The sequence below is a fragment of the Colletotrichum phormii genome (assembly GCF_030913505.1).
Source record: "Colletotrichum phormii strain CBS 102054 chromosome Unknown BDP81scaffold_3, whole genome shotgun sequence".
Classification (NCBI taxonomy): domain Eukaryota; kingdom Fungi; phylum Ascomycota; class Sordariomycetes; order Glomerellales; family Glomerellaceae; genus Colletotrichum; species Colletotrichum phormii.
In genome coordinates this window covers 242,145-269,010 of record NW_026851445.1, presented here as the reverse complement: position 1 = coordinate 269,010, position 26,866 = coordinate 242,145, and the positions used below count along the sequence as shown (strand labels likewise).

Sequence of the window (26,866 nt, the reverse complement as noted above, 5' to 3'; positions counted from 1 at the left end):
CGCAAAATGATCGGCAAAACCGCTTTCTCACCTGATTTCAACGTATAATTTCCTTGCTACTAACGATTCTACGAATATAGCTCGTGAGAGAAGAAACAGTCATCGGCCCACTGCACATCTCATGCCACTTGCTCTATTCTTGGCAATGGCTTCAATGCAAAGCTACTTGTCCCACAGTTCCGGAATTATACGCGGCAGGCGTTGAGCTCCAGTCTCCAGAGCCCCACCCCCCGTCCGACATCTGCACCGACGCGAGCAGGGACGAGGTACCTCTACCCGGCCGATACATCTCCACGTCACCGCACCTTTCCCTCCGGACTGTGGGCTAAATTGCGGGGCACACTCCAACCTGCATCACCTGGCCTTCCTCGTGTACTGCCCCTCACGCCCGATGACAGCATCCGCGAATCAATCCGTCTGAGAGTTGCGGCACGGCCACTACCGACTGGCTGCCACGAAGCAAGGCACCATGTTCAGTCCGGCCAAGCGAACACTGGTAAATCCACCTCGATGGTTCAGAAATTTTGAAGATTTCCTGAGGCGTGGCGGCAAGCAAACAGCTTCATTGGAATAGCGTGCTACCCAGGTATCTATCTACACGGCATCCTACAACTGCTATAACACCAATTCGCTTCTTCGCACCAGTCGTATTGTACATTTCCCTTAATGACCCTGAGGCCTCTCTCCAATTGGCTGTTATTGCACAAGGCCGCAAAGCCGCTCACCACGTATCGGATTCAGCTCTCTATTTTTGATTCTGAAATATTTGTCTCCAGCATCGTTCAATTTACGCAGACTCATCGCTGCCCTTCGGCCTGGCATGGTGTCACTGCTACATTCTTCCTTTTTTGTCTTGTGTGTGCAGCAAGTCGGCTTCTCTTTGGGGCTGTCGGATGCCCTTTGCCGCTGCGTTGGCTGTGATGGGGGATGCATTGATTCCGCATGACATGAAGTTGCCTCCGAGTGTTGGCTTCGATATTCTCGGAGTGGGGTCGGTCTCCAACGCCCGTGTGCCGATGCTCGTCCCAGGGTGTTCGGGGCTGTGGGCGCCGAGGGCTCGGAGTAAGGCATCCTGGACCTGGTGGCGGGGATATTGTATAGCGTACGGCAAGTGCTGTTATGCCGTGGCTGAGTGGTAACACAGAGAGGGCGCAAGCAAAGAGTTCAAGTTGTAAAGGCTCGTTGTGTCTGATTTGGCTCTGAGGCGAGGACTCGCTCTGAGGTTCCGAGCCTGACGGCCTTTTATACGAAATGGTTATAAGTCCAACGTTGGCTGAGTAGCCGGTCCAAGATGCCTAGATGGCCAAAATTGACAAAAGAATTGCACTTTCTTGGGATGTGGCGCATGCATGACCCCCAGGTTTGGATTTTGAGGTGCTGGTTCCTTAAAGCAAGTGGAATTCCAAGTCGAAAATGACAATGTCAGCTCAGTTACTGGACCAATGGCGATGCAGTGCTGGGAAACTTGTAATTCCACAATGCCATGTATGCAAAGTACTTGATCATCCAATCACAGCTTGACCAAGGTCAAAAGTGCATTTCAGTTACAAGACGTACTTGGTCCGCGGATTGCTGAGAGCCTTATATGAAGTCAGCCTCAAGAAGGCGAAGCCGTTGGGCTTTTTCGAGTATGTGTAGGGAGGGCTCCGAGGCTGTTCCATGTCGTTTCTCGCGAGCATTGTTGAACTGTTGAAGAACTACAAAAATCGTACATCATGGCGCTGTATTACTCTCTCACGGCGGATGATCTAGAGAACACCTTTGGGGAGTCGCCAAACCCACGTACCCATACAATCGGCGAGCTTGATATGGCGAAAGAGGCGAAAACACGCGCGTCCCGGATACCCGCACAACGATGGGAGGAATTGAAGGCGATCATCTGCACAGAATATAAAAGGAAGACTCTGGAGGCGCTGATGATGTTCCTCAAAGAGGAGCATGACCTCGACGTCACGTATTGTTCTTCTGGGGGTTTGAAGATTTCTAATTTAGTGCTAACTTTGGGTAGGAAACGTCAACTTGTCTATAGACTGGGCATCTGGGATTGCGGGAAGTATAACCTCAAAGGTTGTGATGGGTTGCCCGATAACGATGGGGATGCTAACGATGTTTCCGAAGACGATCAAAGCGACGAGGACTCCGACCTGGACGATGAAGATTTCGTCCCAAATGGCGGTCATGTCTACGAGGTTCCTGACGCATTGGGGCTCACATCCTGTTTCGAAGCGGGCTCATATACGTACGACCTCATAACTCACCACATCCAAGCAGCGAATGCAATCTTCGCAGTCGCCGGCGGTGGTTACGCCTGGGCAACATATAACAACGACTTCCACGACGACGTGAAAGATTCAAAGAGGCTTGTAGCCCTTTGCCGATCAGCCGAGACCGTCGAACAATGCCGGAAGGCTCTGGACATCCTAGAATCGCAGATCTCGCAGTCCAGCAGCCACGTGGGATTCTGGTCCTTATTATACGTACATGTTGTAGAGAGCATGAACCACGAGATTAGAGACGGCGATCTCGTTACATTGAAGGACCCCATCAAAGAGATGCTTACGGCCGCTGTTTCGTCAATTCTTCTCGGATCCTGGGATGGCTTCTTGCTCAAGGAAGGCGGTTCTGTCGATCTATTCGCCTTTCATCTTCTGGACACCGTCTACGAGCAACACCATACGCTGTCTTTGCAGTTGGAAGAGAAGAAGCTCGGCAGCCTACTCTACAGCATGGATGACTGGGTCCTCTCGGAGTATGATGACCAAGAGGCATCTAGTGTTCTGGTCAGACTGAAGCAGTGCGCGCAGTGGTGCTTATTGTCGCTCGAAGAAGTCTCAAAAGACCTCTCCCAAACGCGTCTTCATATCTGCTCTGCTCACAACGAGGCTCAGAAATACTGGAAAGAGCACCTCGAGATCTACGGAACGCTATGGCACAGATTATTTATGCAGCAGCTAAACGCACAAGGACAGAGCTTTGGCGTCGGCTTCGGCGCCGGCGCGGAGGGCCTTGAGTGGGCAGAGAATGCCCGGAGGGACCTGGGCATTTCCCATGCGGAGGTGCTTTCGTGCATGTGTTGGGTCATTGTGAAGCATGGCGGTCCAAGAAACGACAACGACGGGACTCTGGAGGGCCTGTTTGGACGAGCAAAAGCCGCGGCACAAGGGGTGTTGAACACCGAGCCGAGGGAGTTGTGGCTTGAATTCTTGGGAACTTTCAAGAGGCTCAATGATCTTACGGTGACAAAAGGGGCGAACGCTGCAAAGTATGCACGCTACAGGGATGATTTCATGAAGGACTTTGTGGCGTTCGTGGAGGACACTCTAAAGGTGTTTGCGACGTTTGGTGGGCCTAAGACGGGAGAGAGGATTGGGGATGAGTTCTATCCCGGGGTTGCGTTTTGAGGCTGGCTGGTTGACATGCTGCCCAGGAGTCTTGATGATTTGGGTGGAAGAGTTAGTCTCGGGGCATCTTGAGGTTTGGTTAGGGTATTTGATGTAGGTTCTTCTGTGTTCCTAGGAGCTAGTCTATACTTTTATATGTATCTAAGGTAGGCAAGTCAATATATTCTCCGTATTACCTAAGTACCTTTGAGGAGATGATGCCGTTCTCAGAGTGAGGTGTTACATCTTAGTCTTCCAGGCAGTATTATCTGTGTGAGAGAGCCCTGATCTCCTCACACAAGTACATGCAGTCGAGCCAACTGACAGGTAGAATACCACGGCGTTCAAGAGTCGAGGCCGTTCTAGTAGAGGCACACTGGCTTGCCTGCTTGTGCTTGTATACGGTCTCAGCCATGTGCCGCGGAGGAGAAGGAAGGTCGAATGATTATTGTTCCGACTGTCGTCAAGTCCATCGCTTCAATCTGATATCTAGATGCATAAGATTGTGTGGTTTCTCGAGTTCATGATTGCAGTCAGAGAGGAGGCGAACAAGTCGCTATAAATGAACACTGATGTTCTGAGAAGTAGATAACGTCAAGCTAATCATCATGTCACTCGTTCTTGGTGGCAACAAGCTTTCGCATCTTGCATTGCTGACAAAATCCATCTTCTTGATCTTCCGCGCTGGTGTGGAAGATGGCGAAGGTAGAGGTTTCCCTCGGGGACAGGGCACCAACAGACGAGATGTTAGCTCTGTCCTTGCTCTCTTCTCCATGCTTCTCGAGTATAAAGGTCTGAATACACAGGGAGCATGGATAACTACTAGCAACCACTACCAATGACTGTCTTCGTAAGCTAGAAGTTGGCAAACATTGCTCAATCAGCAACCATAGTCTTTCTCACAAGGCAGGCAAGCGGGGATGGTTACGCACGATCCTTGACTGATACCGAAGACGACTTCGATCTCGTGTTTGAGGCACCCCAGATTAGTGTGCCCGCAAGCTAGGTTATTGACGCGGGCCTCATCCTTTTATGTTCAGCAACCGTGTACTGTATGCACTATCTTAGAGATAGGTAGCAGTGCATAAGGCAGTCCATCAGGCAGTAAACGCGCTGCATCAAGGTTCTCTTACTCTGTCCATCGATGGTCCTCAACATGGCAAGATGGGCTACAAATCGCAGATAGATCCTCGAACAATCCGTCTCAAAACCCATTAACATGGAGCAAGAGACATTCTGGGTATTCAGCTGACGGCGAGTTTTTATTTCCATCTTTCTATTTGTCCAGGATCCAAGACGTGCGTCTAATGGAAGCTGTTGATTGTAGATCACCTCAATATATCTGGGTACCGCACTCCGAAGGGATAGAGTCACCTCGTCTTGGCACAAGGTATGTGAACCAGGAAGTGTGGAGGACGAAAAGTCTGAATATCAGGGAGTAAAGCGCAATACTTCTACTGAAGTGCAGGGGAGGTTAGATAGTCAGACTGTCGAGGAGAACTTCCCCGGATAATGTGTACGGCATCAAAGTCTTTTTCCACGGCCATCGATGAGCCATCAAGCAAGAATCCCATCATTCGTCACCTCGGCCCATATTCTAGACTCTCGGTACTCCGTAGAGACAAGTGGTTGAACGAAAAGGTTCTGGAAACACCACAGTCTCGGGATTATACACCGATGACTAGCTTTCCGGCCGTAAGGCCGCCGGTGGTTGGTGAGAATCCCCCCTGTACTGTTGGGAACCTTGAGAACCTTGGGAAGTGTTCTTCTGAAAGGCTTGGTATGTCTGGCATATCTTGTCTGAGCAGATAATTCATGTTGTCCAGGAATCCAGCTCGAGCTCGGAGTCTATGGGGTAGGGCAGCAGGTGCCGCGAATCGGGATGGCTTCTACCCGAGGAAAGCTCTACCGCCCCAGATTCCAAGCCACCAGAAAAAACTTTAGAACCCGAGGTGATTCCTGGAAAGAACCCGAATAACACGGGCAGTCACCAGAAACATGGCTGTCAAGGCTGGGCTGTCAACAATAGCAGAGCCGCGAACGGGGTAGTGGCATCATGGTCATCACCTAGTATGGAAAAGAAGCTAGTCCCGAGCAAAAGCAAAGCATTTCCAAAGCACGATAGTAGCTAGACTGGAAGTAGAAGCTTTATCCCAGGCTCCATATTATCTACGATAGGCTAAGGTAAGTAGCCCTTGGCCCTTTGGAATAGTTGGGGAGGCGGCCGGAACGCCGACGGCCTTTTCACTGGTCAGCTCGGGTCCGACAGATTTCTGGTTGCGAAGAGGGTCGTTTCTTATTCCGCAACATTGCAATGTAATGCAGGCTTGGGGTTGATCCTTCCGCCAATCAGCGTCAACTCTCGCTTGTGAAGCGTTGGAGCATCCATCACCCAGCCTTTTTGAATTCCTTGGCCGTCATTGGGCGTGAACTAAATAATGTCAATTAATAAATCTACTAGTTACCCCTTATAAAAATTATTAAATTAAGTTAACTGGCATTATCAACCCTTATAATAATTGAGACAGCATGTGAATAACGGTTACGACATGTGTTACATGAAATGAATGAGTCTCTGAACGAAGTAAGTGGCGGGCGATACGCCGAAAGCCTCAGTATCTTGTGAGTTCAGTTGTGTTTTGCGGAGGGCATGAGGGAAAACGGGCAGAGGCTCACTTGCTTGTCTTAACTTTAATGGCGCCTTTTCCCACCACTTCGGTAAACTTGGCAACGATCGGTCCGGAAGGCCTCTCGTATTACGCGAGAGAAGCCAATCCGTTCCCTCGCTTGCCCAGTTGGAGCTATGCGGTCGCTCGCTGGAGGGCTGAAAATGCCTGGGAATGACGTCTGGTAATTTGTGAGACATTAGGGATGCAGGGATGTAAGTCATCCGTGGCTGGGCTAGACAGCTGCCGTCTTGAGGGTCCTTTTGATACTTTTTTGGTCTTGAGAGACTTGCATGAAAATTAATGCTTGAAAGAGTAGCTTCTTGAGTGGTTTGGAATCCTGGCTGCCCGATGCAATCGAAATAGCGGCCGCTGAGATTCGGGGAGAATCTAGGAGGATTGCCGACGAGAAGAGTAAATGGCAACGTGCTTGCGGGTGATTCTTTCGACTACCTCGAGCCATGTGAAAAAGGTTTGAAAGAAATCAAGCTCCACGGTGAGTAGGATGTAGAAAAAAGTGATTGCATTTGCATTGAGGACACTTGTCGGGCGTTTCTGAGGCTCGGGGAAGGAGTATGGTGAAGTTGACGAGACGAGACTGCCCGAGAGGCGTTGGCGGCAGGTAGAGATATCTCACAAAAGAATGTTAGGGAAGGCTTCGGCGAAGATTTACTGGGCAGGACAGGTCTATGATAGGATCGAATCATCGATCGACGGCAGGAAGAAATGAGTTCACCCGTGGCGGGAACTGGTTGGCTCTTTCCCTGCAAGTCGGTATCTTTCTCTCCCTTACCTCACTTGTGTCGGGGAGACGGAGCGCAACCACGTTGCTGGGCCCTTGCCAAGGCGACCTGAATGACAAGATCGACCTACTCTGCCATGGCTATATTGTACATACTCAAGGTTGATAGGGCGAATGCTTAGGTACCAGGATGCGGACAGAGTGAGACATACGAAAACATATCTGAAGGAAGCGCGTACCCATCCGTACCTAATGTAGGCCAGAACGCAGTCCTGCCGCCTTTAACCCAGCGGTTTCCCCTCACCGGACATCAGTGGTATCCGATATATGGCGTGCAGATACGCTCTTCAGCCCTCGTTGGATTGCGGCGCAAGGCGGCCCGACCATGGCAGGCAATGGTTGTCTTCTCGGTCCCGGGTTCTCTGGCATGTCTACGGAGCTAAGGATGTTTTCATACCGTGCTGGTACGTCTAGGAAGGACATGGGGAGGAGCCTAGGAGGAACCTGGGGACAATGACCTGCATGCCTGTTCATGAGTAGTGACCGTGGGATGCCGACCCTAGACACCATTGAAAGCTGTCTTTCACTGAGGGCATCGGGATGAAGGGGCGATCAGACATTACTTTACTATGACGGACGATCTCCGATGAGGGCGGGCTGGCTTGCATAGGTACTGCTGCTGCTTAGAGGCACAATCAGCCCTCCAGCTGCCCCTTCGATGAGATGCTGGGAATGGTCAGGGGATGTCGAAAGTAAGAGCTGAAAGCACGCATTCATGGATGTTGCTTGGTACCCTAAGATGCTGACTTTTAGTGTAAGAGCTCGACTTTGATGAGGGGAGACTACAGAAGGTGTGAGGGGTGAGATGAGGTGAGGTGAGGAGAGCTCCGAGAGGTCCAGCTTGCCAGCTTAGAGTTGTCCCGCTTTTGTACCACGTGAGCAACGAGTGGTGTTCCCTGGGGTTACACGGAAACGGCCTTCAGCTGGCAGGGCCTGTCCCTCCGCATCGAACCTGCCTAATAATTAGCTTTCCACCTGTTGTCGGCTCCGACTGCCTTGCCTGGCGTGAGGTGCCTGCCCTGGCTGACTTACATGTTTCCTTAGTCAGACGGTACGTACACTAAGGTACTTCAACTACACGGGGTGACGGGACAAGGTATCCGCACATCGACAAGGCAGGTAAGAGGTACGTATCAGCCATCCAGCATTCACAACCACCTGCAAGTCGTGCGCTCTCAATGTTTTCTCCCTTCTCCCCCTACGGAGCACCTAGTCCTCTCCCTCTCTCTTTTTTCTCATTCGAACACCTCGATCCGCGACACCCGCCCATCATGGCGGCATGGCTTTCTAGTCCCCTTACTGCCAAAGAGCCGACTAATGCCTATTCGGGTGAGAGGCATGGCGCGTCACCTCCACTGGCATTCTCTGTCTCGTTTCTCGTGTAACAACCGAATCCCCCCCCGCGAGACATACCAAGCAGCATTGTCTCTGGCACAAACTCGTCCCGGAATCGTACATCCTTCACAATAATTGGGTCGCAGTCAGCTCCGAACCATTCCGCCCATTCACCAAGAGACTCTTCTTCTTGTCTCTACTTACGCCTAACCGTGAAGAGACACCACCACACCGCACCTTATGGGAGCAGAGACATTCAAACGCAGAACGCAGACGCTGCTTGGCCTTTCCATCACCTGTCTGCAAGTTGGGCCGAGTTGGGCCAAGCAAGTGGAGAACCTTCAAACGACCGGGGGTCCTTTCTGCGGGCTTATCCGCATCCCAAGGTGCCATCCCACGAACCTCGATATTTCGGACATGGCAGCTCGGCAAACCTTGTCTGGTTCCATCCATCCTTACATGCTTCGCGCCTACAGAGTATTGTTGCGTCGCTACCAATGTTCCCACACTCCCGACAAAAATAGCGTGTGCAAACTCTGAGAGTCCGAACAAGACACTAGAACCCATGCAACATTCGTCGCCTGCGTCTTCAGTAAAACGTCCAGAGTACGGCGCTAATTCGGATCATCGTCGTTGGAATCTGCTCGGCTGATTGCTGGTGGAGGCATACCAAATTTGGACTGCCGACTGCTTTCTTTTTGGTTTCACCTCATAGGGCCATGTTTACCCTCCTCTGACTTGTCAAATGCAATGTCCATGTCAACGATCGGAGCCCCGGGGAAGGGGTCTTGCTGGTCTGGCCGATATACGGATGCGCACGGCGGAGCGACACCCAGCCCGTTGCCGACCTTACCTCTCGCCTTCATCACTAATCGACCTGAGATCGGTCGATGTGCAACCCGGGACCAGGCATTCTGGGACACGGACCGAAATGCAAAAGCATAGCCAAGGCAGACGCCGCCATCCACCCCTGAACATGGACACTTTGTGTGGCCATTTAGGCTTTGAAGGGGGGTCAGCATCGGCACCACCACTGCCAGCGGTCCCCTACGCCTGGAACCCTGGGCTGTTCGGCTACGTTGCTCGCAGGGGGGGCCATATTGCGGCGCACGCTATGAATTCAGCAAGCTTTGCTCCATCTTATCTCATCCCCCGGTCTGCCACCTTGGAGTTGTAGCATTGTACGTTTTTTGACGTACAATACGGGCCACTCCCGCGCCTCCTTCGGAGCAAAGAGTCAATGCGCTAGATGTCCGCTGACCGATCCGCGGCCGTCTGCGTCCCCAGACGAAGAGAACCTGCCTCGGGCGGGATAATGCCTGCTCCAATACCTAGGTACTGAAGCAAGCAAGCAAGCAAGCCAGGTGATGTTGGCGCGGGGGCGTGGGCATGGCTAATTTTCCCTTGATACGCCAGACGAAAGCCGACATGCTCTGCAGAGAGGCGAAAGCTAAGCAGGAAAGCCACGCCGATCATCCATCCCTTGTCCCAGTCGCCTTGCTATTGAGGGTGTACTCCGTAGACTCTCTCAGTCAACCTGAAAGGCGGCCGTGGACCACGCGATGGGAATTCGGCCCAGAAGATGCAAATCACCCTTTGCACCTACGGCGGAAAACACGGCGATACTGGAACTATGGAAAGCAACTTTGGTGTAGTCACTTTCACGATGGTTCAACGTCGCACTCGAGCCGTCAATTGCCACCTGATGACGACACTTTTGACATATCCCGCCTTTCATCGCCGCCAAATGTTCCACGACAGCCATTCCCGCTGATTAGAACCGTTCGAATAAAGATCGATGTGCCAGGATTGGGCACAACAGCCCCCCCAGCCATCTTGCGGGGCCGCCCGGCCGAATACCAAATCTGGACCAGACGTATTACCGCTGATTCTGAACAAGGCACTGGACGGCAGACTATCAGAAAGGTACGAACATCCGTCCTATTCTCCCAAGCCAAGCGTTTGGCCCAACAAGAAGCTGTATCCCTCGGGCATATCACACAAATGATGTTCAGGCAAAGAACCCCTCGAAGTCTCAGACCCAAGATGCACAAAATATTCGGCGAAAGCGCCGAAGGGACTTTTTGCGCCGTCCAACGAGGACCCTCGTGAATGCAAATGTACTTTCCCTCGGGGATGGAGAGCAGCGTCGCTCGTCAGTTCCGGTTGGCACTATCCGGAAATCATTCCAGCATCCTTGCTTGACCGACCTTGATCTTGACCTGGGCTGTCCGCAGCGACCCCTCGTGCCCTCCCACCAATGCCCGCCTCATTCCTTTTGCGCGTGGGGTTGATCAGAGACATGGGGCCTGGTGTGTGGCCAGAATGCACATTCACACCATACGGATGGCACACCCGCCTTTTCTACAGGCTTGGTTCACTCAACTGTGTTGCTATGCTGTTCTGACTGTGTCCCCATAGGATTTCTCTAGCAGAACCAGCAGCCCGGACGACGGCGACGAAGACGTAGAAGCAAAAATGCTTATTCCAGACTCTATCGATCTGGTCGGTGCCAGAGAGCCCCTCGGTAGTAGAGAGAGCAGAGGGACAAAGTCAGCTAAATCAAGAGAGACAACGAGCAAGGGAGAGGCGGGCAAGCAATGTTAGCCGGTGACGCCCGGCACACAGTCAATTTGGGGGCCGACAGCACGGCCGGCTAGAATTCACCCATTCTCCCACTACCCTCCCTGCACCCCGGCCACTGACTGCTTCGTGGGAACGCAAGCTTCAGACCACCACTCATTGCTTATTGCTCAAGTCGGCCACATCCACCCCCGATTAAATTCGCAATCCCACTTCCCTGACTTCCCTGATTTCCTTGCGAGTTGCGACCTTACTTTACGCATTTCCAGCAGGGCAACTCTCTTTACCGAACGTTCACACCAGCACAGCGTTCATTCGGACTCACCATTACAAGCCAAACTTCGCTTATTCAACCATTTCACGCATCATCCATCTATCCCGAGATACCAGCTTTACCCGCCATCACCAAAGCTTCTTTCTTGAGCTCTCTCCCTCAGCAAGCAAAGAAGTAGGACGACGTCTGCCCGGTTATCACACCTTGGCCACCTGTCAAACCTGACCTTCGTTCAGACACTTATCGTGGAGTGCGAGTTACCCGACGCACTGCAGGTGTTTCGTGTACCACCTGAAGCAAACACCCGTCGGTTGCAAGCTGTCGACAGCCACTGCCTGCTCATCTGTGGCACTTGAGGCGTGCCTTACTTAGCTTCGCCTCGACAAACATTGGTCATTGTCGTCCAACTCTGCGTATCTTGCCCTCCCTTACCCCAAGTCACTCTCTCACGAGCACAGTCATCCTGGCGCAGCGCGGGTTCTACAGGAGGGGAGCCCACTGGTACTTGGTGCACCGAGTATCTCGTCAAGGTTTCTGCGCCCAAATATCTGCCACCCCTCACTGGCTTCGCGGGTCTATAACAGGCCCGAACCGTCACAATTTCTTCCCAACTTCGCATTCAGTCTATACTCTCTCCTGCGTCGGATTCCGATGACGCACCCACAGCGTCCTCTACTCACACCACGCCGAAGAGGAGATATCAAGAAACATTTTCGCCATCGGAGAGAACCTCCGCGCCCCCCGCTGTAGCAGAGCCCGCAGATAGGCAAGCTCTGGGAGGGGCCAGATTTCACAACTCCGTCGTGCCTGACGACGATGACTTAAGGCCGACCTTGGCGGGAGGCTCAAGTGCCAAGAGACCCTCTAGAGCTATGAGGCCGCCTATGAGGTCAAGCATAGCTTGTTTGAGATGCAGGAAATCTAAAATCAAATGCGACAACGACAACACTGGATCGCCTTGCGACACATGTATCAAGGCAGGACACAAGTGCGAGTTTCCTGACCCAACGCCTCTCCCGACAAAGCGATCAGAGCCACCAACCGCGCCGAAACAGGAGAGGGAAGTCGGGCATGATCGAAAGCGAGTGAAGAAGCTCGAAGACGCAACGTCCTCTGATGGACGTATTGTCGCCGCGCTTGCTCAAGAAGTGCTTTCGGCGCCCTATCTTACCGTTGACCTGTGGCATCAACTCTTTGACATCTATAAGCTGCATTTCGCTACCGAACTCCCTTTCTTGCATCTCCCAACTCTCAAGGGCATCATTCACGACAAGGACATGAAGAAGCCATCAGCCGAATCAAATCTGATCTTGTTGGGCATTCTGGCTCTCACTGCAAGATTTCACCCTGACTTGGTCAAATATGTGGCGCACATTACACATGACAAAATCGCAGGCCCAAAGTCTCGCGGTGCTCTGCCCAGGCCGGAGCCATCAATGGCATCAGAGTACTTCGCAAACGCTCTCACAAAAGCACTGGGACAACTCGAATCAGCTCTGACATCAGCTACTGTCGTCCGTGTCCAGGCTTTCCTCATGCTCGGCTTATACAAATGGAGCCAGCCGAACGGCGGACTGGCTGCGTGGATGTACATTGGTGTTGCCATACGAATGGCTCAAGGCTTGAAATTGGGGTTCGGGGACAAGCCTTTGGGGGGCAAGAGGACTTTGGCACCGTCTCCCCGGTCGAGTAAATCTGCGCAACTACCTTCGGACCGTTGGAAAGACCAGGAGATCAGGCGCCGTACGATGTTCAGTTGCTTAATACTGGATCGTCTGTTATCTTGCGGATCTGATCGGGTTTCGATGGTCCGTTCCGACGATCTGCAAATCCAGCTGCCATGCACCGAACACGCCTTCGATCTCGGCCGCACCGTCTATACCGGATTCTTACGACAGGTGGGACATGGCATGGAGCCACCAATCGATGACAGCGTATTGAGCCGATTCGTGCAACTAGCTGATTTCTGGGGCGATATTACCAAGTACAGCTTCGCAGGCGGCCGCCATACGGAATCGCTTCCGCCGTGGGATCAAGAGTCGACTTTCTATCAACTGAACAAGAAGGTGGATGCCTTTTACGCACACCTTCCGGAAGAGTTCACCTGGTCCAGTTCAAACTTTTGGAAACACGACAACAGCATGTATGTGTCGCTTCACATGTTGGGTGCCCTCTGCAAGATCATGCTTCATCGCGAATACATTCCTTTCATCGCCATCAAATGTTTCGAGCCCATCGGTCCACTGGATGAGCCTGTATTTGACCCCGAGACTGTTCCCGACCACTTTTGGGAGCGAAGCGCAGAGCAGGTTTTCAAGGCTGGAAGGGAAATCATCGACCTCATATCGACATGCCGAGACAAGCTTCCTCACTCGTCACTGGTCATATTCGCGATCTGGCAAGCAGCCTTTGTTGGAATATACGCACGGCACTATCCTCATATGGATACACAAAATCACATGGTCAGCAAACAGGAAATCGAAGAACGCAATTTGGGATCAATGTCCGAGCACACGCAGACGGGAAATACCAGTATCGCTTTCCAGGCATTGACCAAGGTTGCACCTTACTTCAGCATGGCCTCCAACTACATCACATATTTCAAGGATATTGATCAGTATCTCACCAAAGTCTACTCCGATTACACGCGTCGTGGTTCAAGGAAGAGCGGGGATGGATCTTTGACCATTCGACTGGGTGGAGGTGGCGGCGGACTGGAAGAGTGGAGGGCAAAGGCCGACAAGATAACGAGCAACGGCATCATCCTGGACGACGACCGGCCAACAGCCTACGATGGCTCCGATGGATCGCGGGCCAGCACACTGGAAAGGAGCTCTTCCTTGGGCCCTGAATATTCCCATCTCAGCGGGAGCGGTACGGACAGTCGAAGGGACTCCCGCCAAGCATCATCATTTACCGCCATCAACGCCGCCGCATTCCACCAGCAGGCCGGCCACGAAGGCTATGCCGGAGGCGTTCCTCACCACTCACCAACACAGGGCTTTCCGCCAACTCCCGGCTCCCTGCCAAACGAAGCCGCGATAGCTAATCTCAATGCCGAGACAATCAGTATCGATTCTTACGTGCAGCAGAACCAGGGTCAGCGTTTTGGCACAATGCTTGAGGACATTCAGGAATTCACTACGGGCGGGATGGTCTGCGCGCCCAATATTGGGGACTGGGACATGCTCAAGCCCCCCTTTTACACGCAGATGGCTGGCGGCAATCCGTTGCCCCAGTTCAGTGGGAGTTACTCTTGAAGGGTTCAGACGAGTAGGTGGAAGAGGCTTCTAGGCTCTCAGCCCAAGACATGACCATACGTGGGATGATGTATGGGAACGTTGTATTGGAAAATGCATTTGAGCGCGTGTGATATTTCAGACAGAAGTTACGAGTGCGTTGTAATCTTGGGTACGAAGCTATGACGAATCCCCCCTGCCACGGAGCGACCAGTCACAGGAAAATGTCGACCGGGCATAATCAGCATGAGAGCGTTAGAGAAAAAAAAGCAAGATAATGATCACCGTATTGTGCTACCAAAGGTCGTTGCGTGGTGCACACGATGATCCAAGTGATGAAAAGTGTTTACTAACGTAAAACAGGACGAAAGTTTCCTGGTGGTTGCTAGGTAATTACCCATGACGCTACCATGAACGTTGCGCACGTTCTCGTCACGTTCTCGTCACGTTCTCGTCACGTTCTCGTCACGTTCTCGTCACGCAATTTCCTCGTGGTCCGAAGTACTCTTTTCTTCTGCTCGACAGTTTTCTATTGCGTCACGTGGGGGGGATGCGTGTGATTTGAGTTGATTTGAGTTCGAGTCAAAGTCAAAAAGGAGGAACAAGTCAAGCTCAGTCAAAGAGGTCTCTGTACGACGCCGGCCTTGTCCGTCCCTAACATGTTTCGGCACTGGAACAATGTCTCGACTTGGGGTTGGAATGAGGATTACCGATTCCCAGGTACGCGTTGGCGGCAGCGCACTTTTGCACACCTCAGAAAGATGACCGAAAGGGAGCGCATTCCTTCCAACCCTTGGAAACCGTAGTTCTAGCCCGTCGACCACAGCCAGCCACACGGAATCCAGGGTTGAGAGGTTGCGGGCGTTTTTCAGGGTTTTCGGTGACGCCTACCCTTTTTGTTGGAGTGTCCTCACCTTACTCGAATGCGGCGCTATTTATCGAGGCTAGAATATAATTACCCAGTAGACGGTATCTACGATTCATGTTCATGACGACTACCGATGCCAGTCCACTGTCATACCTAGGTAGTCCACAGAAAGAAAAAAGAAATATGGAATGGTGGCAGCGTTACACAGAGGAATAAAAGCCACGTAGACGGCGCTCGGGAAGCCGTGGGATGACTCGAATCCCGAGGCCTCTTTTACTTTTCTGCGTAGTGGCGGTGTCTCTGTCCTAGTCATGGACTGATAGGCTGGGGGCTATGGGCTACGTGAAACTCCATTACTCCATCACTACTCTTCTTCTTTTCCCTCCCTCACACCCGCGACGCCGCTAACATGCTGCTTTTCAGTTTCTCACCCGGCTTTCTGGGTGTGTAATCGTATCTTTGTACCACGCACACTGTTTATCTTTTTTTTGCGCCTCCCGAAGGAAAGATTGTTTAATCTTGTTAAATGGTATTTTGCTGTCTCATCTGACGAACGTGTGATCGTCACCAAGTGCCAGTGTGCGGTTTTTTCCTGTGTGACTTGACTTGGTGCAGTGTGTGTTGGGGAAGGGAAGGGGGAGGGAGTTCTCCCGGTCCGAACCGTGCGGTGAGTTCGGACGATAATGCCGACCCGACCGGAAGGTAAGGTAGTACAGGGAAGGGGGGGGGGGGGGGGGGGGGGGGGGCAGCGAGGCTCCGATCCGGTGTGGGGTGCGGGTCCGGCCCGGGAGCTTGCAGTATGGGACGGACGGACGGGATGGGGGCTGGCGGGACTACGGGACCCGAGACGATGACCGGACCGAGAAAGTGAAGGGTAAGAATGCGAGAGCCCAGAAGAGAAGAGACGGTTAAGAAAAGAAACGGCGCTCGAAGTGTAATCTCTTTCCAACGAGGATTCTTGTTATGATCAAACCGTTGTTGGTAATCAAAAAGTTCATCCCAAAAATAGAAACTAGACCAGGTTGGTCCTGCAGTCAGCTTCTCAGCCCAGCCCTAGAGGAGCTTCTTGCAGCCTAGGCAGCAGCAAAAACAGGAGAAGGATGCAGCGGGCATGAGCAGTGAGCAGCAGCCTGCGAAAATGCACGGCCACACAGCCCATCCATGGAAAAAGAAAAACGAAAAGAAGCGAGGCCGGCGACGCGGGTGGCCGCAGCTTTTTCGGGGCTGAGAATCCCAGTAGGGGAGGAGGAGCAAACCCAACAAGGCCGCACGAATAGCGACAACCAACGCGGCAACGCCAGCCTATCGTGCGTTGCAGGAGACCCGTTTCTTGAGCTTTAAGGTAGGATTTCCCAGGATTTGAGGGTAATAATAAGCTTAGCTTACTAGCGGATCCCACAAGAAAGCTATCGACGTCCGTCCCGCGTTGGCCCTACCAGGCGACCACTTGGTTGGCAGATGAACCTGGGATGCTCCAGTCAAATCGTCGCTGATCTGTTAGCCAAGACAATTGCCTTACCTCGCCGGCCACGCTGCCATTGCATGGTGGAGGCGCACGCGGAGGAGATGCCTTCCATCCCCCGGTCCAAGCAGGCTCTAGCCCGAATCACACCCTTCGTAAATGGACCGGAGTCTGGTGTCCAGCGCAAAGGAAGCAGAGACAGGTGATTAGGCTGTCAGATTACCAGATTGAGGGCCTTCCTGCTGCGATATTAGCTTCTGGGCACTGGCTGGGGTTCTGTTCCCTCTCACGGTAGTTTGCATTTGCGGTTGAGGCTGAGTGATGTTGCGGCCTTGTCGATGGACGGCTCAATGTCCGAGGCTTCCCAGAGCAGCCGGATATCGAAGGATATATGATCGAGGCGGGCACGCTTCTTGAGGCAGTCTAGCTGAATAGTCATCAGTCTCAAAATTCTGTAGATCATAGAGATCAAGATATTTCCCTTTTGTCTCGTTTGTCACATTATCGAGTACTGTTTCACGATGAAGACATCAATATTTGCTTCCGCAGTGGCCTTCGCATCCTCTGTGATGGCTGCGATTTCGGTTCCGCAACTAAAAGCGCCGCAATTATCACACTTCCCTAAGATGGGCGGCCTACAACCTCGAGCGCATTCGGGAACGCAAGTCCACGCCGGCACGTTTGACCAGTATCTCGACCATACCGACTTGGCCAAGGGCACATTCAAACAAAGATACTGGTACAATGCGGAGCACTGGGGCGGCCCAGGATATACGGTATTCATGTTGAATGGAGGTGAAGGTGATGCTGAGGGCCTGACCGGTTATCTGGAAAACGGCACTTTGACATACCTATATGCCGAGACGCACAAAGGCGCAATAGTCCTGATGGAGCGTAAGTCAGCTATTTGAGAGCCCTCGAGACTATGTGTAGACTGACACTTACTGTTATAGACCGATACTACGGAAAATCTCTTCCCTTCAAGACTTTCACAGCCGACACCTTGCAATATCTCAATGTGCCGCAAGCCATCTACGACAACACCCACTTTGCGGAGACCGTTGAGCTTCCTTTTGACAAGAAGAAGGGCGCTAACGCAGACAAGTCTCCTTGGGTGTTGATCGGTGGCAGTTATCCTGGTGCCCTCTCCGCGTGGACATCTGTCATTGCACCGGGCACATTTGCTGCCTATCATGCCAGCTCTGCCGTCGTCCAGGCTATTGATGATTTCTGGCAGTTCTTCACTCCCATTGAGCAGGCCCTGCCGAGAGCCTGCTCTGCCGATGTCAAGCTTGTCATCAAGCAAGTAGACAGCGTGCTTGAGAAAGGTTCCGCCAAGGAGATCGATGCGATGAAGGAACAATTCGGCTTGGAGACTCTTGAGGACAATGCCGACTTCGCGTGGTATCTGCTGCAGCCTATAATCGAGTGGGCACACAACGAGACTGCGGTGTACGAGTTCTGTGACTATATCGAAACGAGCACGAACAACGGTAACGTCATCAAGGGCACCGAGACGTCGGGCGTTGGCTTGAAGGCTGCTTGGAAGGGATACACATCGTATATGCACAGCCAGTATAGCGAGGTGTGCGAGGGCGAGGAAGCATGCGACTTGTACGGCAAGGCGGTGGGATATAACAAACCCGATGACCTCAGCACCAATCGAGCCTGGACTTGGCAACTTTGCAACGAGCCCTTCGGATGGTGGCATGTCGGCCCGCCCAAGTCAGACGGCACCAATATCGTGTCATCGCACGTGCGGCCAGCCGACCGCCAGCGCCAGTGCGATCTCCGCTTCCCACAGACGTTCGGATTCAAGCCAGCCAGCTCTGAAGGGTTCACCGCGGCCATGTTCAACGACTGGACTGGTGGTTGGAACGCCACGTTCGAGAATGTCCTCTTCTGCGACGGCGAGCATGACGGTTGGAGGTCGGCATCGATGAACTCTGATTACCGCCCCGGCGGACCGGTCAAGACCACCGAACAGACGGCTACCTTTGTAGTTAAGGGAGCAAACCATGTCCCGGACTTTCTTCTGAACAACGGCGAAGACAATGCCGCGATCATTGCGCAAGAGGTGGAGGTAATTGGCAAGTGGATCAAGGCTTGGAAGCCGAACAAGTCGTCATAGTGGAACCGGGCCGAGGAATATTCGTGGTGTTTTAATGAAATAGCATTGGGCGGCGTTCATGGCGGCTTGGTTTTGGCAGCTGTTTGCTGAAAAGGGGGTATTTGAGTATTGGTAATACCTATTGCACATTAGATAGCACTACCCATTAAGAGAGGAATTTGCATACCTGAAAGACACATCCCATTTTGGAGCATACTTCGAAGAGACCAAAGCTGAGTAATTCATATTTGCTGAAGCCGCTGGGTTGGGTGGGAAAGAATTAATCGTGAAGGCAGCGTGAATGGAGTTCGTACGTCGAATTGGTTCCTAGTAGCAAGGCCAATATATTTGGATGATCCATGCTACCTAGTAGCACATCGATTGCCGCCTCTACATTGTCGTTGTGAAAGGTTGGATGGGTGGAAGATGACTCCTCCCGAGAGACACTTGACGATGGCTGCTTCCACCTTCGCAACGGACGTTCCTACCCTCGACGCCGGTCCTACTTTCCTATGAGGCAGGGCCATCGTGCATCCGGCAACTTCTCGGGAAGCGGCGGGGCTGACTGGTCATTCCTTCGCCACATGTGGCTCCTGGTACTGCCCAAGTTGTACTCTTTCTCCGTCCGGCTCGGATGCAGATTGCAGAAGTCTTACAGACTCCTCACCACACCTGTGATTATCAATCGGCCAGTAGGGCGTCGTCTAACGCCTTATTCACTTACTACTGTAGAGGTGAGTCATTCGTGCTGCTGTGTCCATGACAAATGTATAGTGCTCACTCAGCCTTGTTGTTTCTAGATATTCATTCTCCGCAATGGCGAGAACGAGAACGACAGTGTACCCATGACCATACGGGCAGATGGCGATGGCATCGGAACGGCGTCCGTCCCCATGGCCCCACGAGCGTCTTCTGATGCGGGCCGCGGTTCCTTATCTATCTCCGAGAACTCAGGAACCTCCTCGATTGGCCCCGGCGCCCACCTTGGACTACCTTGTCACTGCTCGAACCGGCCGAGCGATCTTCAGAGACAACTGATAGATAAGCTTATCAGTCTGGGGGAGATCGAGCTGCGCCTCGCCGTTGGGACGTCCCCCCAGCACCAATGTCACGGGAACTTTCCCGTCTGTGGCCTTATGCAAGGAACAAGTGATCCAGCTGGTTCGCCCGAACTCGAGATTGCCGAGCAGCGTCAATCTGGCTGTCAAACAAAGACAGATGTCGATGCTTGCCCATCTCGCTCTACCCATACTTGACCGAGCTTCACCGAAGGTGTCTGACCCTACCCTACCCCCCCCCCCCCCCCCCCCACGGAGGACACCGGCACCGGGCCGGATTGTCTTGACCACGCCGGCCAAGGGGCCTTGTACGGATGCATATTGGCGCAAGAATGCTCGGCCATATACGATCCCCATTACCTCCGACGATGATCCCATGCCCAACATTGTCAGCATCCATCGGAAAATACGGCAATGCGACAAAATCCTCCGTGGGCTGTTTCGGACTACAAAACCTACTGGGGTTGGCAGACACGAAGAGAAACTGCACGGAGGTAACACCGACACGCAACAGCTTCCCCGCACTCGTGGACGGAAATCATGTAATGCATAAATCGCGCTTTGCTGTCGAGCTTCCCTTTCGTCGCCTTGACTTTTGCCTTGCAGTATGGCATTGTCATAAACTGCGCTTTGCAACGGGGACAGTTGATCGGCACGCCCTTTGGGTAACTCAATTGGAACGGTACCTGATTTACCCCGCCCTCGTGTGGAATCTTTGGCTGTTCTTTGGGTGCCAGGTACAGCATCAATACTACGTAGTTCAAAAGTACTATGAGAAAGTTAGCCGAGAGCCAGGACTTTTGCTGCCATGTCCCGCCAGAGGAAGCATGACGTCGACATATCCTCACCCACACGTAGTATGACCCGTTGTTGTCGGTAGGATTGGTCATCTGGGTGGGCTGAGGCTCACCAAGACGTGTCGTGTAAGCGTCGGAACCTCTTGTGGCCCCTCCCCTCTCCTTGGTCTCACGGTCTCACCCCCACAGCTTTCAGGGAGGTTTGCAGCTAACCTGGGCCGGGGTTGCAGCCTTTGTGCCGATCTGGAAGCCCAGGCCAACAGGCGCTCCTCGTCTTTGGTGGCACCTTGGACACCGGTTCACACCGTGACACCCACTCGTGGTAGTTAGTCACGTTAGTGTAGGCGACGTCGCCAGCCGATGGAGAACTTTCCAAGAGCTTCGGAAGAGCTTCGAAGAGCTTTGGCAACTCTTGAGTTGCAACTAAGCTGGCAGATATCCTAGTTTCTGCAGTCAGCTTCGCTACTGCTCTCCTAGCGCCGAATTTCCTCGAATTCTGATTTTCTCAAGGAGCCTCAAAACCACGATAGAGAGCTGGCCTGGCTATGTTAGATGCTGCGCGATTGGTTTGTTGGAAACTCCCGAAAAGCTCTGCAGGCTCTCTCGGGGGCTCGTTCTGGAAGCCGCGAGGATGGGCTTAGCCGCGGGGAAGTTTGTATCGAGTATGCAAAGTAACCTTCTCGACACACCTGATAGCTGCGGTTTCGAGCCTCGCCAAGATGCCGCACAACTTTCTTTTTCGCCAGATGTCTTTCGACAAGGCAATAACTGCCAAATAAAGGTCTCTTGAAGCTTACCTTTTCCCGCGCGGTAGGGCGCAACAACGGCCGCTTCCAACATTCCAGGTACCACAACTATGTCGAATCCGGTGATCCGCGTCGAGCTCCAGCAATAGTAGCGTGGCTGCCCCCTCGGTGGGGCGTGGGATACGCTTCAGATGACGGCCGCTGATTTGCTCAACTGCAAACCTCTCCCACTCTCTGTCAAGGATGAAGCTGTCACGCTCCTCCTCTATCTGCACGTTATGACCAGGGGAATTGCACTGACTGGTACAAGGTCCACGGAACCGGACTACCTTTAGTGTACTTCCGAACGCAGTGTTCAATGGGTTGCCGTCTCACCTGATCCCATCTCTGGCGCTCAGTACCCCGATCGTACACATGCTCACGCTGGCTGCCAACATCCCCAAAATACTTCTCAGCTCCGTCAAGTAGCTGCACTGTAGACCAGAATGGCAAACCATGGCCCGCCGAGTCACCAATTGTACGTCTGACAATCCACACTCGACACTTGGTACACGTCTCGAACCTGCCCTATTGCTAGCATGGCAACACCAACGTGTACCGTCGTATGCTTGCCGGCGCCTCCGCCGGTCTGGGAGGACCCAGGTAGCTTTGCTGTGGCCCCTATAAGGTAACGGTACTCGTCCGTTCTTCTCGTCTCGAAAGCACATGTTGTCTTGCACATGCTACTTTCAACATTCTTCATATAACCTTGACCTTTGTTCCTCTTTCTTGTACTCGGCCTGTATTCAACACTCAAGCCACTGTCTCTCCATAAACCCAGTCACTTGTCACGATGGGTTCTCTTGCTGTCTCTCAGGACAGCGTTTCTCACGCCAGTATCAAGGCGACTAAACAGCAGGCAGTACAACCAGTGGGCAATCATGGCCTTGACATCATCGATATTCGACGCGTTGCGGTTGAAACAAACTTGAAGGACGACATCATTTCCATGTGGAACCCTACAAACGGACCCCGGAGGCTGCCGACCCTGCTTCTCTACAATGAACGGGGCCTGCAATTGTTCGAGGATGTAAGTGCTGATCGAGTGCTCCTCAGCTCAGCCACATCTTGCGTGATCAACGTTAACAATTACCCTAGATCACATATCTGGAGGAGTACTACCTGACCAACAACGAAATCGAGGTTCTTGAGAAAAACTCAAAAGACATCGCTCAGAACATCTCATCAGAGTCTATGGTCATTGAGTTGGGAAGTGGGTCAGTGATCACCTGCTGAATGATGACTCGCCTGAGATGATTCTGACCTTTTCTTGAAGCAACCTTCGCAAAGTTTGTTTATTGCTGCAGGCTTTTGAGGACGCCGGCAAGAACATCGACTACTACGCACTCGACCTCTCCCGAGAGGAATTGGAACGCACGCTTGCTCAAGTTCCCGATTTTCATCACGTCAAATGTCATGGTCTTTTAGGGACCTATGACGATGGCCGGGAATGGTTGAAGCAGCCGTCTAATCTGGCGCGCACCAAGTGCATCTTGAGCTTGGGTTCAAGCATAGGTTGGAGAACCGCGATCTTCGACGTTCAGCTCCAGGCATGTTGCTGACTATTTGTCTAGGCAATTTCGAGCGCGATGATGCGGCCGGTTTCCTCAAGCACTTCAGCGACGTCCTGACGCAGTCGGACAAGTTGTTGATTGGGCTGGACGGATGCTGCGACCCTTCCAAGGTCTAGTAAGTTTCTATTCATCTCTCAGGTCTGCAGCTTGCTAACACCAGTCACAGCCATGGTTACAACGGTAATTTCTCTGTCCCGTCCTATTCACCAATTTCATCTACTAACACTTAGAACCCCAAGACCAGAAAGGAGTAACTCATGCGTAGGTGACATGTACCATTATATCATCCACTTTTACTGACATCTGTAGGTTCATTCTCAACGGACTCGCCAATGCCAATGAGATCTTGGGAGAAGAGGCCTTCAAGCTCAAAGACTGGGAGGTCATCGGCGAGTATGTGTATGATGACGAAGGAGGACGTCACCAAGCTTTCTATTCGCCTGTTCGAGACACATACGTTTTGGGAGCACTTGTAAGGCAACACGAGCGCATCCAAGTCGAGCAGAGCCTGAAATACTCTCAACTGGGAGCCGAGAATTTGTGGAACATGGCAGGCTTGGTCGAAACGAACTGCTGGACAAAAGGAACCGAGCATGGTAGGTGAAATCTTTTCCCTTGCATATGACCCCGAGTGATCAGGGCCGGTGGTGGCCACCCTTCACGAAAACGATTCTGCACCCCATGAGCCTCCCCCACGTTTGGCTGGCTACGTGGATCCAATTGCCCAAAGAGGCACTGTGCAGTCTCCGGATTGTAAGATAACGGATCTCACTGGTTCCAATGCGATCATCTGACTGAGGTCCAATTATTTATATTTCGAAGCGAAAACCACTTACACCATGATGGCCCAATCTTCATTCCGGAGCTGACTTGATCGTAGGAATCCACATGATTTCAAAGAGAAAAATGCCTTTCAGTCTTCTACCCGAACTTTATGCTTCTTCGCCCTGTCCTACTCTGGACGATTGGGAGGCGCTGTGGGCAGCATGGGATGCTGTTACACAGCAAATGCTTCCGAAAGAGGAGTTGCTGGACCAGCCAATCAAGCTTCGCAATGCCTGCATCTTCTATCTGGGACATATCCCGGGCTTTCTAGACATCCAGTTGTGTAAGACTACGAAGACGCCTCCAACTGAGCCAGCACACTTTCAGCCAATGTTCGAGCGGGGCATCGACCCTGATGTTGACAACCCGGAGCAATGCCATTCTCATTCCGAGATCCCTGATGAGTGGCCCGCGGTGGGAGAGATTCTCCAGTATCAGCAGCGCGTACGGTCAAGGCTTCTTGACCAGTACCGGGGCGGGATCGATCAAATTCCCAGAGCTGTTGCTCAAGGGATCTGGGTGGGATTCGAGCACGAGATCATGCACATGGAGACGCTTCTTTACATGATGCTCCAGAGCGACAAGACTATTCCTCCCCCTCATGTACTACGTCCGGACTTCAAGCGCTTGGCCAACAAAGCTCGCCAGTCCCGGGTACCTAACCAGTGGCACGATGTACCTGCTCAGTCCATTATTCTTGGCATGGACGAGCCTGATCTTGACGCTGGCGTCAATGGATACTTTGGCTGGTAAGAGACGATTCTTCTAAGGATTGAGGATTCACGACTTACGTTGCGATAGGGACAACGAGAGGCCTGCAAGGAAGGCCGACGTTCATGCATTCCAGGCGCAAGGACGACCAATCACAAATGAGGAGGTGAGTGATGAGTGATTCTGCAAGACCCGAGCAGGGCTGACTTTTGAAAAGTATGCGCAATACATGTTTGAAAATCACATCAAAAAGGTCCCTGCATCTTGGGCCGATGTTCAAGCCGCAGAGTCCGATTCTGACACGACTGTTGACGCTAATGGACAAACGTATCTTGCCAACGGAAATACAAACGGCCACGTTAATGGAGTCAACGGGCACGTCAAAAATCACACAAACGGACATGTCAATGGCACTGCGAATGGACGCATGAACGGGCACCAGAACGGGGACAGGCTTATCCCCGACTCGTTCCTTGACGGCATTGCAGTCCGCACAGTTTACGGCTTGGTCCCGCTGAAATATGCTCTGGACTGGCCAATCTTTGCATCTTTTGATGAACTCTCTGGTTGCGCAGCATGGATGGGAGGCCGAATCCCGACGTTTGAAGAGGCTCGAAGCATCTATACTTACGTTCATAACTCTAAGAAGATGGAGGCTGAGCGAACGCTGGGCAGGACGGTCCCAGCAGTCAACGGGTACGTTGACAATTCAGCGAAGTATCATGACCTGATAAGCTAATGTCCATAGACACCTGTCGAATGACGGAGTCGAAGAGACACCACCAAAGAGGAAGTCACTTGAGGCCGCGAAGGCTCGATCAGAGCTTTTTGCGGACCTCGATGGTGCCAATGTCGGCTTGCAGCATTGGCACCCGGTTCCCGTGACGGCCGACGGCGGTCGCCTCGCGGGACAAGGTGAGCTCGGAGGCATCTGGGAGTGGACCAGCACGCCCCTTGCTCGCCACGAAGGGTTCGAGCCCATGCCTCTGTACCCTCAGTACACGGGTAAGAATACACTTGGACTTCCTGAGACTGACAGTCTTGCTAACAATATGCTGTAGCCGACTTCTTCGATGGTAAGCACAACATCGTGCTTGGAGGATCGTGGTCAACGCATCCCCGCATCGCCGGCCGAAGATCATTGTGAGTTCACTATTGAGATGTCAACGACGAGTAATACCCTACTGACGTTTCGCAGCGTCAACTGGTATCAACGAAACTACCCCTTTGCCTGGTGCGGCGCAAGACTCGTCAGGGACCTTAACTAAGCAGTTGTTTTCATTTCTTTCCACTGGCTTTCATCTGAAACTTGTAGCATTACCTCTCTTAATCACTTCCCTTCTGGCCAAAGCTCTCTGTCCAACACCTGCTTTTGCCACGCGAATAACTCAACTTTGTTCGCATCATTCCCTTGGCACTTCACTCCACAAGCTTGAGCATTTTGTTTCATTTGACTTGCTGGGAGCATCATTGGGGGGAAACGAAAAGGAACCAAGGGGCATTCACATGGGCTTCCTATCTTGGTGTATCGTGTTTCTTCCTACTTTGGGTTCATGATTGGGCTTGGCTATTGTTCATTTGATCTGAAATTGGGAAATTTGGCATTGAGGAACGTTTTACTGTACTACTACTTTCGCCAAACCAGGCGACTTCCGCCGACTTGAGCGGGAAATCATCAATCAAGATTCACATTCGCTAAACCCCTTCTAGTTGAAGATCTCTGCCAATACTGAACGAACCAAGATTCACCCGTTCCGTGATACCACATCCTCGGTTCCCGGGCAACTACCTACCTACCTACCTACCTACTTCATAAGTTACGTACCTTTCCGGGAACAAAAACCAGTTGCCGGACATCCATCCATCCATCCCCGCCTTTTCCAACCCTCGGGTCAGAAAAAAAAGTTGCTGCAAACCCCTTGGTCGGGCGTATGCAGGTCATACTGCGCGCGTGAACAGTTTCCACATTGTGGCAGTGACGTCAAGAGGCCGTGGGGGTCTCCTTCGTTCGGGTTCGTCCTTCTTGGACCTTCCCGTCTTTTGTTGTATTGTGGGGTATCACGAACAAATTACGAGTGCAGGGAAAGATTCGTGAGGAGGGAGGGGGGACGGCCACCTTGCCCGCCTCATCGTGACGTGTTCCTGTCACCGCCTGCACTATGTAGGTATGTACTAGGTATATACTGTACGAGTTTTCGCCTTGCAGGACTTTTCGGTTGCATATTCTCGTATACATGAACGAGTGATTCGGCGAGAAGTCCAGACTGGAAGCGTGTAATGCTTGGGAACTTCAACTTTTTTTTTTGTTTGGACTCCGTCTTACTCGACTAACTTGCTTATGTTGAGTTCTAGAACAGGCATTTCTTGCCGACCTGTCTCTCCCCGTCATCACTAGGA

At 52.3% G+C, this 26,866-nt stretch overlaps 6 protein-coding genes across 6 annotated transcripts; 4 read left to right on the top strand and 2 right to left on the bottom strand.

The window, feature by feature from the left end:
• The first annotated feature begins 1,621 nt into the window (after positions 1-1,621).
• Positions 1,622-3,581, top strand: BDP81DRAFT_417568 (uncharacterized protein). Its single transcript, XM_060589639.1, has 2 exons — positions 1,622-2,067; positions 2,119-3,581. Exons 1-2 carry the CDS (start codon positions 1,716-1,718, stop codon positions 3,399-3,401), a joined length of 1,635 nt encoding a protein of 544 aa, XP_060449478.1. The 5' UTR covers positions 1,622-1,715; the 3' UTR covers positions 3,402-3,581.
• A 2,262-nt stretch (positions 3,582-5,843) lies between these two features.
• On the bottom strand, positions 5,844-6,690 carry BDP81DRAFT_417565 (uncharacterized protein). Its single transcript, XM_060589638.1, has 2 exons — positions 6,317-6,690; positions 5,844-6,227 (listed from the first exon to the last, which is right to left on the bottom strand). The coding sequence occupies exons 1-2, from the start codon at positions 6,507-6,509 to the stop codon at positions 5,935-5,937; spliced, it is 486 nt and encodes a 161-aa protein (XP_060449477.1). The 5' UTR covers positions 6,510-6,690; the 3' UTR covers positions 5,844-5,934.
• A 1,507-nt stretch (positions 6,691-8,197) lies between these two features.
• Positions 8,198-9,160, bottom strand: BDP81DRAFT_417562 (uncharacterized protein). The gene has a single exon (XM_060589637.1). It carries the CDS (start codon positions 8,748-8,750, stop codon positions 8,310-8,312), a length of 441 nt encoding a protein of 146 aa, XP_060449476.1. The 5' UTR covers positions 8,751-9,160; the 3' UTR covers positions 8,198-8,309.
• Positions 9,161-11,912: 2,752 nt separating this feature from the next.
• BDP81DRAFT_445875 (fungal-specific transcription factor) lies at positions 11,913-14,300 on the top strand (the record flags this gene model as incomplete). Its single annotated transcript, XM_060592004.1, has 1 exon — positions 11,913-14,300. One exon carries the CDS (start codon positions 11,913-11,915, stop codon positions 14,298-14,300), a length of 2,388 nt encoding a protein of 795 aa, XP_060449475.1.
• Positions 14,301-17,178: 2,878 nt separating this feature from the next.
• On the top strand, positions 17,179-18,740 carry BDP81DRAFT_310461 (serine carboxypeptidase S28; the record flags this gene model as incomplete). Its single annotated transcript, XM_060583641.1, has 2 exons — positions 17,179-17,503; positions 17,563-18,740. 2 exons carry the CDS (start codon positions 17,179-17,181, stop codon positions 18,738-18,740), a joined length of 1,503 nt encoding a protein of 500 aa, XP_060449474.1.
• Positions 18,741-22,152: 3,412 nt separating this feature from the next.
• BDP81DRAFT_390203 (C-type lectin protein) lies at positions 22,153-25,737 on the top strand (the record flags this gene model as incomplete). The annotated part of the gene is made up of 13 exons (XM_060587371.1): positions 22,153-22,389; positions 22,458-22,576; positions 22,636-22,874; positions 22,934-23,048; positions 23,100-23,113; positions 23,173-23,194; positions 23,243-23,529; positions 23,814-24,507; positions 24,560-24,635; positions 24,687-25,165; positions 25,218-25,474; positions 25,531-25,612; positions 25,668-25,737. The coding sequence occupies 13 exons, from the start codon at positions 22,153-22,155 to the stop codon at positions 25,735-25,737; spliced, it is 2,691 nt and encodes an 896-aa protein (XP_060449473.1).
• Between the last annotated feature and the right edge of the window lie 1,129 nt (positions 25,738-26,866).

Excerpts from the sequence above, each read along its gene's own strand:
- BDP81DRAFT_417565 (XM_060589638.1), bottom strand. The coding sequence starts at position 6,509 with ATGGCTCGAGGTAGTCGAAAGAATCACCCGCAAGCACGTTGCCATTTA. Across the intron at positions 6,228-6,316 it reads AGTCTCTCAAGACCAAAAAA|ACGTCATTCCCAGGCATTTT; the intron begins GTATCAAAAGGA and ends ACAAATTACCAG.
- BDP81DRAFT_417568 (XM_060589639.1), top strand. The coding sequence starts at position 1,716 with ATGGCGCTGTATTACTCTCTCACGGCGGATGATCTAGAGAACACCTTT. Across the intron at positions 2,068-2,118 it reads CGGGAAGTATAACCTCAAAG|ACGATCAAAGCGACGAGGAC; the intron begins GTTGTGATGGGT and ends ATGTTTCCGAAG.
- BDP81DRAFT_417562 (XM_060589637.1), bottom strand. The coding sequence starts at position 8,750 with ATGGGTTCTAGTGTCTTGTTCGGACTCTCAGAGTTTGCACACGCTATT.